This window comes from Schistocerca cancellata, unplaced genomic scaffold, assembly GCF_023864275.1.
Source record: "Schistocerca cancellata isolate TAMUIC-IGC-003103 unplaced genomic scaffold, iqSchCanc2.1 HiC_scaffold_426, whole genome shotgun sequence".
In the NCBI taxonomy this organism is placed as follows: Eukaryota; Metazoa; Arthropoda; class Insecta; order Orthoptera; family Acrididae; genus Schistocerca; species Schistocerca cancellata.
In genome coordinates this window covers 1,476,166-1,490,626 of record NW_026046443.1, presented here as the reverse complement: position 1 = coordinate 1,490,626, position 14,461 = coordinate 1,476,166, and the positions used below count along the sequence as shown (strand labels likewise).

Sequence of the window (14,461 nt, the reverse complement as noted above, 5' to 3'; positions counted from 1 at the left end):
TCGTGAAGTCATACCAAATACAGTTTTGCAGGTGCAGCTGAGTTAGGAATTGTCTCTAAACTTCATGTGAAGATAGTTGATGTGGAGGACAGACCAGTTGTACAATTTGAGAGAAGCCATGTTGCTGTCAACGTGAGTCAACCAAGCAGAATGGTCACTATTAATGTGAGTCTATAACTTGTTTCTAGCGGCTTATATATAATCATCCTGCAGTACTTGTCATACTGATAGAAAATGTAGGATACATCTGAGTATAGTGTGTGTATGTAGTATTTATGTAGTATTATGTTATTATTTTGCACTTTTGTTTATTCTTTGGAAACATTTGTGAATGACTAGATGTTATTTTATTGAATTATTAATACATTAGTAAATTCCATCCAAAGGAGAACCTTCAGGGATGTAGAACATGTGAAAATAGACATACATAGATGAAATAACTGTGAAAAAGAACTTTTATACTCAGGAGACATTTTAACATAGTACTTAATTTAGCTTATTATCATTCAAATTTATTTCTGATACCAGCAAGTCACTTTTAATTATCTGAAATGTGAGTTAGACTTAAACTGTTTGCTGTGAACCAGTTGTAAATGCATTCATCTACCATAAAGGCTGTGCATGACATGTTGAATTTGAGCCGTTGATTAATATGCTTGTGGTTTGAGCAAATAAAACAATTTTTATTAGTAATACAAAACTATTTGAGTCCGATTTATGGTTAGGTACAGAAAAAGAAGAGCTAGATATTACCCCCGCCCCCTCCCCCTGCCCTCCTAATAAAACAGTTTTTATTAGTAATACAAAACTATTTGAGTCTGATTTATGGTTAGGTTCAGAAGAAGAAGAGCCAGATATTGCCCCCCCCCCCCCCCCCCCTCCCGCCCACCAAAAAATCAACATATCCTTATTTCGAGTTTTGTTTTAATCCTGTGCTGTAACTTTTCACTATGAACAACTTTTTCCTAATCTTGGAGATAAGTGATGATATTAATGCAATTAAAAATTTGGTTTTGCAAGTAAAATTTTGTGCTGCACAGACTCAGGCACCCTGACAAGTCACTTAATTACATGTCAAAATCAGTGAATTTTACATCAAAATAATTTTGTGTTTTTTGTTTTTAAATATGGTACTGTAAATTCACCTTTTAATGTACAAAAAACAAGAAGAAAACAAACTGCTATTTCATTTAAAATGAAGATGGAGCTGCTTAGGTAGTTTATGGTTTATGAAACAAAGTTCAGTAATGGAAGTTTGTAAATAGTATGGCATTGGTAACTTTGCACAGTCAACAATAATTAAAATATGGATCAAAATAGAGCAATGTTTTAGTGTAGTATGTTTGAGACGCACAGAAAATGTGGGAAATGACTGAACATGAAGATGTAGAGACTATGTAACTTGTTTGGCCAAAACAAACTTCGTTCCAGAACACTCCTGTATCCAAATATTTACAGCTGGAAAATGTTGATGAATTAGCGCAGCAAGAAGGTATTGAATTTTATGCAAATTAATGCTGGGTTGGAATGTATAATGAAAAGGAATAAAGAAGCTCACCAACTATAGCTACAGATTCATTGCAGTATATGTTGGCTTCAGTACTTGAGCAATATGTTATAAAATATGTCTTCAGTGTTGAGAAAACAGGCTTATTATATTCATACTTACCAAATAAATCATTGTTGTTTAAGGAGACTATTGTTTCCAGGGGAGTGGGGGATCTCTAAAAAAATACTTATTGTATTGGTTAACTGTAATTCAGGGGTGAAAAAGTTATTCTTATTTGTCACTGGGAAACAATTAAAAAGAGTATTTTAAAATTTAATGATATCATAGTTGAATAAATGTGGACACTAATCATCAGTCAGAGTCTGAATCAGAATAAGTAATTTTTATGAAAAAATCAGTAAGTCCAAATTACTGTTGATAATTGTCCAGAAATTAAATTCAGAATTGTTGTTGTTGTGGTCTTCAGTCCAGAGACTGGTTTGATGCAGCTCTCCATGCTACTCTATCCTGTGCAAATTTATGACACTTAAATTTTGTCTCTGAACTTCTCACCATTTTACAACTGTGTCCAAGGTACAGCATGGCTCCTATGAGAGAATTATGAAAAAGTGATTGAGACACCACCTCAAAAAATTTTCCAATTTACTGACATCCCATTTCCACCTCATAACACCACTCATTGCCCATCATTATCTTCCTAAACCACAGTGAACCCCCATATTCCTAAACCCCAGTGAACCCCATATTAATTCCCCATAGAGTCTATGCCCTGCCTTGCTGATCTTTTCTCTATTGGCAACATCCCCCAAAACTCCCTCAGACCATTTCACAACCCAGAACTTAAACAACCCAGAACAATGTTGTCAACCTATCCACCAAAAACCTTAATTCTACAGAAGTTTAAGTCCCATCAAAAGGCCTCATCTTTAGCTGCAAACCCAAGGTTAATCTTGCAGGACTTGTCAAAGATTTACTCTCCCTTTTAACCCAAACAGCAAAGACCAAATAGGTGTAACAGGAGAAAAATTCATATAGTCGCAGGTTTTTACACAGTGGTAGGACAGAGTGCCATGAACAACATATTAAAAGTCCAGAGTGTTGTGATGTGAGTGTGGGGATGGAGGAGCATTTATATTTTACTTTTTTATGTTCTTCTTAAATAACTCAGAACCCATGGCTCCCAACAAAAATGTTATCCAGTACAAAATTAAATTACATAAACTGTTTTACAAAAAAGGTCCCTTTCATTTCTTCTCTGAGAGTAATAGTTTCAGCTTTGCAGGAGATGAAAAATCACATCCATTAAAAATTGTATTTTAGTGGTTTAAAATTAAAGTTTATTGTCAGATGAAGTGGGTTAAGAACAAATTTTAAATATCCATTGCCATATACAAATGCAATACCGCTAGAGCTGTATTAATGGATAATTCTGTTCTGAGGCTGTAACAGGGTCTTTCCAAGGCTCTCCTTACGATTCACTGGTGACACAGTGCTGCATAAATATCTGAAAAGTGTGGGGAGGGATGTTTATTTTCACAAAGTTAATTAATACACATGGAGTACAGATATGAGTTACAACACTAATGCAAGAAACATATGTGAACAGAATGTATGTAAATCTCTGCACGTCGTTCTACACATCTAGAGAGGAAATTGTTTCTTGATCATCCTGTATATCAGTTCCAGCATTCTTCCAGGAAAGGCCATTTCACCCATTGCAAGTGCACTTGCTCTTCAGTTCACAGACTGGCTATTCCCCTCCAACATTTTCTGTACTTTTTTCCTAATGTGAGTAGACAAAATAACTTCACTGAGCTTGGGTTTGTGTAGAGGAGTTATTTTCAGTTTATTAATTGACTACTTATTTGCAGTTTTTAAATGAACTTTTGTGTAAAATTCATTCCTCTATATGATGACTGAGAAGTGTTTAATTTGTAAATATGATTTTTTTGGTGATCTGTGGAGTGTTGGTCAAAAAGTGATTGGATTGGTAAATTTGGCACCTTGCTACTGTCTGTCATTAACACTGCGGTGTAACTACTTGATGGTGAATTAGTGTACTTCTCTCACTCTTAACTGTGTTTCTGGTAGATTGCAGAAACCTCTTTCATTTAGGAAATACTATCATTTGTAGAGTGGGCTGCACTAAGTGGAGCCACTTGCCACACTTTCTACATAGGTGTGAATATGTCTGATGAAACAGGACTGGTCATATTCAGTTCTAGAACACAAGTCTGCTGTAATGAATTGCTTAACTTGCTTTTTAATATCTGAATTTATATAAAAGCTAGGTGACCTACTTCCATTGCAGAGGGCAACAGTTTAAGCCTTGGTCTTCTGAAGGTATTGGGGAGAGGTGAGGATAGGGTGATGCATTTGATAATCCTTATGCTGTAAAAAGTATTCCACCCATTGATAATGGAGAAATGAAATATGTATTGACTGAAACTTCCTGGCAGATTAAAACTGTGTGCCCGACCGAGACTCAAACTCGGTACCTTTGCCTATCACGGGCAAGTGCTCTACCATCTGAGCTACCGAAGCACGACTCACGCCTGGTCTCACAGCTCTACTTCTGACAGTATCTCGTCTCCTACCTTCCAGACTTTACAGAAGCTCTCCTGCGAACCTTGCAGAACTAGCACTCCTGAAAGAAAGGATATTGCGGAGACATGGCTTAGCCACAGCCTGGGGGATGTTTCCAGAATGAGATTTTCACTCTGCAGCGGAGTGTGCACTGATATGAAACTTCCTGGCAGATTAAAACTGTGTGCCCGACCGAGACTCGAACTCGGGACCTTTGCCTTTCGCGGGCAAACCATCTGAGCTACCGAAGCATGACTCACGCCCGGTCTCACAGCTCTACTTCTGCCAGTATCTCGTCTCCTACCTTCCAAACTTTACAGAAGCTCTCCTGCGAACCTTGCAGAACTAGCACTCCTGAAAGAAAGGATATTGCGGAGACATGGCTTAGCCTCAGCCTGGGGGATGTTTCCAGAATGAGATTTTCACTCTGCAGCGGTTAAGAAGAAGTAATAAATTTGCGTACCACATCTAGGTGCAGTAGAGCCATATTAAGGGATGTAATAGGCTGTGTTGTGGGGATGTAATAGGCTGCAAAGGGTGAGGGTTGGAACGGTTAGCATAGATACCTGAGGAATGGTAGATTGCCAGATTGTGGTCATGCACTGCCCACCTTCATAGGTTTATAAACTGAAGAGGGTGCAGAGTGAAAATCTCATTCTGGATGTATTGACTGTGTTTTACACTTGGGATGGGCTTTTCAGTGTGGTAGGCAGCTAACAGCTCCAGCTGTTGAGCTTTTTTGTATAACTTAACAACCGCAAAAAAGTAGCCAATAAACTGAAAATAACTCTATTATATAACAGTTTTGAAAATAGCTGTCTTTCAGCAACCATATATAAGTTTCAATTGAGAGCTAACACAGCCAACTGACTGCAAATAAGCACTAGCTCAGCAAAGTTGTTTTATCTGCTCTCATAACAGAACTGGACAGAAAATTCTGGGGAGGTATAGCCTGTCGGTAAACTGAGAAGCAAGCAGCGCTCAGTGTGAGGGAAATGGTCTTTCCTGGAAAAATGCTACAGTCACCATACAAGATGACTAAGAGTAAATTTCCCCTAACATATCAGAACAGTGTGCAGAGATTTATGTGGAATCTGTCCATATGTGTTTCTTGTGTTAGTATTGCTAGTAACACATACCTGTATCCCATGTATTGTTAATGCACTTTGTGGAAAATAAACAGAGTGGCATTTCTGCACAATGCATAGTACAGAAGGGTCAGAACAACTTTATGAAACACCCAGTACTTGCTTCTTGTGACATAGTTGAGCAGAGAGAGTGGGAAATCAACTGCTCCCTCTTCAGTTTCTAAACCTATGAAGGTGGGCAGTGCATGACCACAATCTGGCAATCTACCATCCCTCAGGCATCTATGCTAACCATTCCAACCCTCACCCTTTGCAGCCTATTACATCCCCACAACACAGCCTATTACATCCCTTAATATGGCTCTACTGCACCTAGTTGTGGTACGCAAATTTATTACTTCTTCTTAACCCACTTCATTTAACAGTAAGAATATATTTTATACCATTAAAACATTATTTTCAGCAATCTGTGATTTTTCCATCCTCTGCGATGTGAAACAGGCCTGAAGATGATGTGATTGGAACATTTCCTAATAAAACATTGTCACAATAATGGATATTGGTTCAATATTAATACATTTTGGAAACTATCTGTCCTAGAAAAAAAATTCATAGGCCTTTTCTGTAAGAAACTTAATTTAGCTTAACTTTGCACTGGGAAACATTTTCTACAGAAGCCCCAGTTTTCAAATTAGTCAAGAAAAATACAAAAGTGAGAACTAAATGACCTCCCACCACCAAGCTCACACCCAACTAGTCAGGATTTAAAAAAAAAAAATGTAAATCTCTCAGTGGAGTACAGAATAACCATCCTGAACCATAAGACAGATAACAGTTTAATAATCCTCTCTGCACACAAAGAATTCTCCTCTGTTGTGATGAAACACAGTGATTATCTGACAGAAGGTGCCTTCAATGAATTCCCACAGGCTTGCCTCCTGTATTGAATAACAAGCCACTTCCTTCACTGACCTCACATTATTGGCACCTGGATTTCTGCATGTCACCATTGACAACATCCCCCATCCTCATAGCCAAACCACTATTGAACACTACTTCTCCCAACACCCGTCTGACCCCAATCCCACCACCTCATTCCTTATACATCGAACTAGTTATTCAGACTTCTCTTTTGAATCAAGGATGTACAAACAAATCTACAGCACTACCATAGGCTTAAGTATGGCACTTTCCTGTGCCATTTTGTGTATGAGCCATCTAGAGGAAGCCTTACTAGCCCCCCAAAGTCCCAAACCTCTTGTTTAGTTCAGGTTCATTTTTTATATATTCTTGATCAGGAAACAGGGTCAATACACCTATCCACATTCCTACAGCACCAATCACATCAACACCTTCTCTCTCTTCCATTTCACCTGGGCCTCCTCAGCTAAGTGTGCCACTTTTTTGGATCTTCACTTCCACCGCTCTGATGGTTTCAACCAAAACGCTGTCCATATCAGGCCCACTAGCTATCAACAATGCTTACATTTTGATAGCTGCAATGCCTTACGCACTAAAAGTTACTTCCGTATAGTCTGGCCACTTGTAGACATTGCATCTGTGGGAGGTCTAATCCCCTCCTCCCCCCCCCCCCCTCCTCCCACCCCCACACACAGAATCTTATCCTTCAACCAGTCCCAGCAACCAGCTGCAAAAGAACACATCCCCCATCACCCAGCATCATCCCAGTCTGGTACAGCTGAACCATTTCCTTCTCCAGGACTTCAACTACTTATCGTAGTGACTGGAAATGAGGAGCATCCTACACACAATCTGTCCCACTCATCTCGAAGAACAAAGTAGTATTCCACTACTCACACAGTCTACACAATATTATAGTCAATCCTTAAACCACACCTACTCCAAACCTCTTACCATGCAGGCCATACAGAGGTGTGAGATTTGTTTGAAGCATCCACCCACCACACCACACATGGTGTCATGCACTTGTCCTTCCTGTCAGAGGCAGGGCCACATGTGTAAGCAGACATGTCATTTACCTGGTGTGCAGTAATTTCTGTGCAGAATTTTATGTGGGCATGACCATCAATCACTCATCCACCCAAATGAATAGTGACCAGCAAACTTTGGCAATGGCAGAGTTGACTACCTAGTGGCAGAACATTGATGACCTCAGCATGCTCAACCAGAATGGCTGCTTCACAACGCATAACATTTGAGTCCTTCTACCCAACATGAGCTTCTCTTAATTATAAAGGTGGGAGTTGTTCTTCCGGCTCATCCTTCAATGATATAGTCCTTCTAGCCTGAATCTTGACTAGCCACTGTCCTACATGCACCTCCACAATACTCCAGGATGTAATGTCAGTCACCATACACCGATGCCCTCTTCCTTGAAGCCTCCGAATCCATTCCTCTATGTCATTGTGCACTGCACACAGCATCCCCTGCCTGCAGCCAGAATGATTTCACTGGTGTCATAACCCTATTCTGTGTACTTACTTTGTCTCCCTCCCAGCCGTATACCACCCTCCCTCAAGCTGACCCTCCCACTTTCCTCCTCCTTTCTTCCCCTACCCACTACACCTGACACAACCCCTTACCCCAGCTGCGCTACAGTGCTACCACAACATACTCAGCTGGGACAATGTAGCTATACAGGTGCATGTTTTTATTTTTGTATGTGTGTGTATATGTGTACTGTATAGCTTTGAAAAAGGATTTGTCCAAAATCAATTGAAGTTCCAGGTTTATGTACCTTTTGATGACTCAGTACATCTACTATTCAGCCAGTAATCTTCAAATTACATTCTGCCAGTTCCAATTTATTAGATGCGTTACACATCTTCTGGGATTTTCCAAGAATCAGATTCGCATACAGAAACTTAATCATGAAATGAAAGCTTCTAAATTATTATATTGTCCTGGAGTATGACTGGATGAATGTGTTGCAGTCAGTGATGATGTTGTTGTTGTTGTTGTTGTGGTCTTCAGTCCAGAGACTGATTTGATGCAGCTCTCCATGATATTCTATCCTGTGTAAGCTCCTTCATCTCTGAGCAACTACTGCAACCTGCATCCTTCTGAACATGCTTAGTGTACTCATCTCTTGGTCTCTCTCTATGATTTTTACCCTCCACACTTCCCTACATCACAATATTGATGATCCCTTGATGCCACAGAATGTCTCCTACTAACTGATCCCTTCTCCTAGTCAAGATGTGCCACAAATTCTTCTTCACCCCAATTCTATTCAGTACCTCCTCATTACTTACATGATCTACCCATCTAATCTTCAGTATTCTTCTACAGCACCACATTTCGAAAGTTTCAATTCTCTTCTTGTCTAAACTATTCATCGTCCATGTTTCACATCCAGACATGGCAACACTCCATACAAATACTTTAGAAAAGACTTCCTGACACTTAAATCTATACTCAATGTTAACAAATTTCTCTTCTTCAGAAACACTTTACTTACCATTGCCAGTCTACATTCTATATCCTATCTACTTAGACAATCATCAGTTATTTTGCTCCCCAAATAGCAGAACTCATCTACTACTTTAAGTGTCTCATTTCCTAATCTAATTCCCTTAACATCACCTGATTTAATTACACTACATTCCATTATCCTTGTTTTGCTTTTGTTGATGTTCATCTTACATCTATCTTGTTGTAACTGCGGCTGAAACAGTCATGGGGTTGATGTGATGGAAAGCACGGCAGGACCCACGGAGTGGCCCACAAACAACAACACAATAGGAGAGGACTGACACAACCAATGAAGGACCTAATGAACAACAACAACGGTGTCTTCGACGTCCATGTCATCTGGCACAGATTCAAATTCCACGGCGCTTTGTACCATACGCCTTTCAAGACACTGTCCATTCTGTTCAACTGCTCTTCCAGGTCCTTTGCTGTCTCTGACAGAATTACAAATTCATTTGCAAATTTCAAAGTTTTTATTTGTTCTCCATGGATTTTAATTCCTACTCCAAATTTTTCTTTTGTTTCCTTTACTGCTTGCTCAATATACACATTGAATAACATTGGGGTAGGCTACAACCCTGTCTCACTCCCTTCCCACCTGCTGCTTCCCTTTTATGCCCCTCAATTCTTGTAACTGGTTTGTGTAAAAAATTGTAAATAGCCTTTCACTCCCTATATTTGACCCCTGCTACCTTCAGAATTTGAAAGAGGTATTCCAGTCAACCTTGACAAAAGCTTTCTCTAAGTCTACAAATGCTAGAAACGTAGGTTTGCCTTTCCTTAACCTATCTTCAAAGGTAAGTCATAGGGTCAGTATTGTCTCAAGTGTTCCAACATGTCTATGGAACCCAAACTGATCTTCCCCAAGGTCAGCTTAAACCAGATATTCCATTCATCTGTAAAGAATTCGTGTAAGTATATTGCAGCCATAAGTTATTAAACTGATAGTTCAGTAATTTTCACACCTATCAACATCTGCTTACTTTGGGATTGGAATTATTATATTCTTCTTGAAGTCTGAGGGTATTTCGCCTGTCTCATACATCTTGCTCACCAGACAGTAGAGTTTTGTTGTAGCTGGCTCTCCCAAGGCTGTCAGTACTTCTAATGGAATGTTGTCTACACCCAGGGCCTTGTTTCAACTTAGGTCTTTCAGTGCTCTGTCAAATTCTTCACACAGTATCACATCTCCCATTTCATCTTCACTTATGTCCTCTTCCATTTCCATAACATTGCTCTCAAGTACATCGCCCTTGTATAGATTCTCTATACATTACTTCCAACTTTCTGCTTTCCCTTCTTTGCTTAGAATTGGGTTTCCATCTGAGCTCTTAATATTCATACAAGTGGTTCTCTTTTCACCAAAGTTCTCTTTAATTTTCCTGTAGGCAGTATCTATCTTACCCTTAGTGATATATGCCTCTGTATCCTTACATTTGTCCTCTAGCCAACCCTGCTTAGCAATTTAGCACTTCCCATAAATCTCATTTTTGAGACATTTGTATTCCTTTTTGCCTGCTTCATTTACTGCATTTTTATATATTCTCCTTTCATCAATTAAATTCAATATCTCTTCCATTACCCAAGGATTTCTACTAGCCCTTGGCTTTTTACCTACTTGATCCTCTGCTGCCTTCACTATTTCATCTCTCAAAGCTACCCAATGTCCTTCTATCGTATTTTTTCCCTGTTCCTGTCAATCATTCCCTAATGCTCTCTTTGAAACTCTCTACAACCTCTGGTTCTTTCAGTTTATCCAGGTCCCATCTAAATAAATTCCCACCTCATTGCAGTTTCTTCAGTTTTACTGTACAGTTCATAACCAATAAATTGTGGTCAGAGTCCACATCTGCCCCTGGAAATGTCTTACAATTTAAAACCTGGTTCCTAAATCTCTGTCTTACCATTATGTAATCTATCTGAAACCTTCCAGTGTCTCAATGCCTCTTCCATGTATAGAACCTTCTTTCATGATTCTTAAACCAACTGTTAGCTATGATTAGGTTATGCTCTGTGCAAAATTCTACCAGGCGGCTTCCCCTTCCATTCCTTACCCCCATTCCATATTCACCTACTGCTTTTCCTTCTCCTCCTTTTCCTACTATTGAATTCTGGTCCCCAGTGACTATTAAATTTTCGTCTCCCTTCACTATCTGAATAATTTCTTTTATCTCATCATACATTTCTTCAATGTCTTCATCATCTGCAGAGCTAGTTGGCATATAAACTTGTACTACTGTGGTAGGTGTGGGCTTTGTGTCTATCTTGGCTACAATAATGCATTCACTATGCTGTTCATAGTAGCTGACCTGTGCTCCTATTTTTTTTTTTTTTTTTATTCATTATTAAACCTACTCCGCTATTACCTCCACCTGATTTTTTATTTATAACCCTGTATTCACCTGACCAGAAGTCTTGTTCCTCCTGCAACTGAACTTCACTAATTCCCACTATATCTAACTTAAACCTATCCATTTCCCTTTTAAAATTTTCTAACCTACCTGCCCAATTAAGGGATCTGACATTCCACACCCTGATCTGTAGAACACCAGTTTTCTTTCTCCTGATAACGACATCCTCCTGAGTAGTCCCCACCCAGAGATCCAAATGGGGGACTGTTTTACCTCTGGAATATTTTACCCAAGAGGACGCCATCATCATTTAACCATACAGGAAAGCTGCATGCCCTCGGGAAAAATTACAGCTGTAGTTTCCCCTTGCTTTCAGCCATTCACAGTACCAGCATAGCAAGGCAGTTTTGGTTAATGCTACAAGGTCAGGTCAGTCAATCATCCAGACTGTTGCTCCTGCAACTACTGAAAAGGCTGCTGCTCCTCTTCAGGTACCACACATTTGTCTGGCCTCTCAACAGATAGCCCTTTGTTGTAGTTGCACAAATGGTATAGCTATTGTATCACTGAGCCACAAAAACCTCCCCACCAATGGCAAGGTCTATGGTTCATGGGGAGTCAGTGATGATATATGTACAATATTGATTATTACTGTAAAAGCCATGTAGTGATTCAAGAATTTCAGTGTAAATTCTAGAACCACTTGGCCTTCTACCATCTCAAAACATGATATTTTAGATGTGAGTGTGGGATGATAGAATCCTACCTACTGCACATCACATGTTTGTATGTGCAGGTTCAAAATTCAGTCCCGAGAAGAATGTAGATGCAGAGGTCAAACTGCACCAACAAGTATCTGCAGGCAATCCATGGAAGTTTTACTGAAAATACTTATGAGAGGACCATGGAATATTTATGTAACTCTGTGATAATAATGTCTGTGGCTATTGTTGGTGAAAAAAGAACAGTGGAGAAAGAAATCTTTAAAAAAGCTCTTATTCCAGCCTTGCTAGAGGCAAGACATATTTTATGTATCCTATGATAGAGTCATGGTTATTAAGCCAACTCATTTGCAAATGTAATTAACTTTTGTTTCTGACATGAGACGATGTGAGTGACTTACAAAAAGTCAGATGTTTATGTGAGAAGTGAAAATTATGTTGTGTATGAAGTTTTAATATAGCATTAGTTGATGAAAAGTAACCTTCAAGTATCTACTTATTTCACAAGTAGAGGGAGAATTTTCAATATTCCTATACCTGCATCACTCTTTGGAGAAGAAGTTTAAAGAGATTCCAGAAGCCAGTGAAGAAGATCAGCTGCAGATAATAAGTAATCATCTTCTTCAAGAGGAGTGGAAGTTACTTCACACTTAAATCATCATCCAAAGTGTTAGAAATTTTGAGATTGGAGATCAAAAGATTGTAGTGATGTAGACAATGATCACAATGAATTTGAGCATGAAATCAATATGCAGTTCCTGTCCCCACTATTCCATAAATGCAGAACATCTGGAAATGTAGGTGCAGCAATTTAGCTGTGCATTTGAGTTACATAATGGATAAAACAATGGATGACATTGAACAATTTGTGGAAAAATTGGCGCTGCAAAATAAAGAAAAAACACTATCTAAAACATTTTGTACATAATCTTTCAATATAGAGTATGAACTTGCAGTAGTTAAATGTTGTATGAAATTGATATACTGTAAGTAATAATATTTGGCAAGATGAAAAATACTGTTTTGTTCATTTTTTGCATTCATCATTTAACACAAAAATTTTTTAACATGAAAATATTTTGATCTCCTGATTTTCACCTTAACAAGGTGGTATAGCTCCACTTGTTCTGATATTTCTGCTAACATAAATACTGTTATTTTTCTTCTTTTTTCTTACCTAATCTGAAAACAGTATGTAAATGAAATGTCAAAAATCTTTTACAAATGGAAATTTTCTGATCCTTATTATTTAAAGCACATCATACAGTTGGCTGATGACAGTGGTATAAATAGTCTGTATAAAAACATTGTTCTTAAGGAAATAATGAATGTGTAAGATTCATTAAAATTTGGATCCAACTAATAAGTACATTTCAGAATTGACACTCCATTTTAAAGCCTTGTTTTTCTTATATGTAAAGAAAATTTTGTCTTCTTCCAAAATTTTGTATTTACAAATCATTATTTATCATCATATCTCATGTCTCTCCATCTTATTTGATAGGTCAGCAAACAAGACTTCACCAATTATGGTCCTTTAAGTTCTCTCCATTTTTGATGCTGCAGTGTCAGATTTCACTATATCCTTGTAACTCAGTCTTGGTCCTCCTTTTGAGTTTCAAATCATACATTAGTCTTGGTAGCCATATCATCTCAGCTGCTATGAGGTTATTTTGTCTTAAAATTTGAGACTGTCTTTGGATTTCCTCATTTCAGAGTCTATCCATTTGTTTATTCCTGGCCATTTTACAAGCAAAACTCATCCTGGCTGCCTGAATTTTGCTGATGCCTGTACTTCTCAGGTTCCATGTTTCACAACCACATGTAAAAATTAGCATGTTACAGGTCTCATAGATGGCTCTTACATTTTAGAGGTACTGCATTGATCCATATTAAGTATTTAACTGTTTCATACAAGTTAGTACCTGCTTGAGTTCTATGAGTGATTTTTTTGTCCATACAACTGGTATCAGAGACAACACTGCCAATTTATTTGAAATGATGGGTCATCTGTAGCTGTTTTGCTTCCATTTCAATGTATCCCCTTTGATTGTGCATATTTTTTTATAGCCATCATCTCATTTTTATCCTATCTGGAGATGAGACCTTATACTTTAGGAGCTGCTGCCCAGGTGTTCATTTGATCTTGAAAATCTCCTTTAGAGCTGCTGCACATACATTCATCATCAATGAACAACATTAAGTACAATAACAAAAAGAAGAGGATGTAGAACTCCATCATCCCTTCACACAGATGTCATATCACATTTTCAGTGATTCCTGAGGGTGTCTTGATTTTAATGTTGGTATCTTCATACAAATCTCTGATCTTGTATATAGTGTTCCCACACTTTTTCCCTCTTTGCAGTATCAAATGCTTTCTTTATATCTAACCACTGTTCTTTGTTGTGTTCACAGTATTTTTTCATTAGTAGGCAGTGGGCAAAAATTAAATCTATTGTTGAGCTGACAAAATAAATCTCGGGTGAACAGCCTAGTTTGAGTGTGCATAGGACACAATAGTTCAGCAATCAACCACATTGCCATCATCAGGTGCGCTGATGTACTGACCGATGGTGGGACGGTGCATGTATATATAGGACAATCCCCCTCCTAAGCCTCCCTCAGGTGCTTCCTATGAGTCGGTGTGGTCCGCACCCCACGCGTGTTCCAGGTACAACGTCCATTCTCCCGCCATCTGAGTGCTGCATCCTAGGTCTAAGCATTCAGGAGAGTCTGCCGGCACCC

General features: G+C 38.6%; 1 protein-coding gene across 1 annotated transcript in view; it reads left to right on the top strand.

Moving 5' to 3' along the window:
- Positions 1-14,461, top strand: part of LOC126124779 (extracellular matrix organizing protein FRAS1-like) — a 452,648-nt gene that overhangs the window by 325,794 nt on the left and 112,393 nt on the right. The window contains exon 9 of the mRNA XM_049915125.1: positions 32-165. Coding sequence (XP_049771082.1) covers positions 32-165 — 134 coding nt within the window. The remainder of the gene's footprint in view (positions 1-31; positions 166-14,461) is intronic.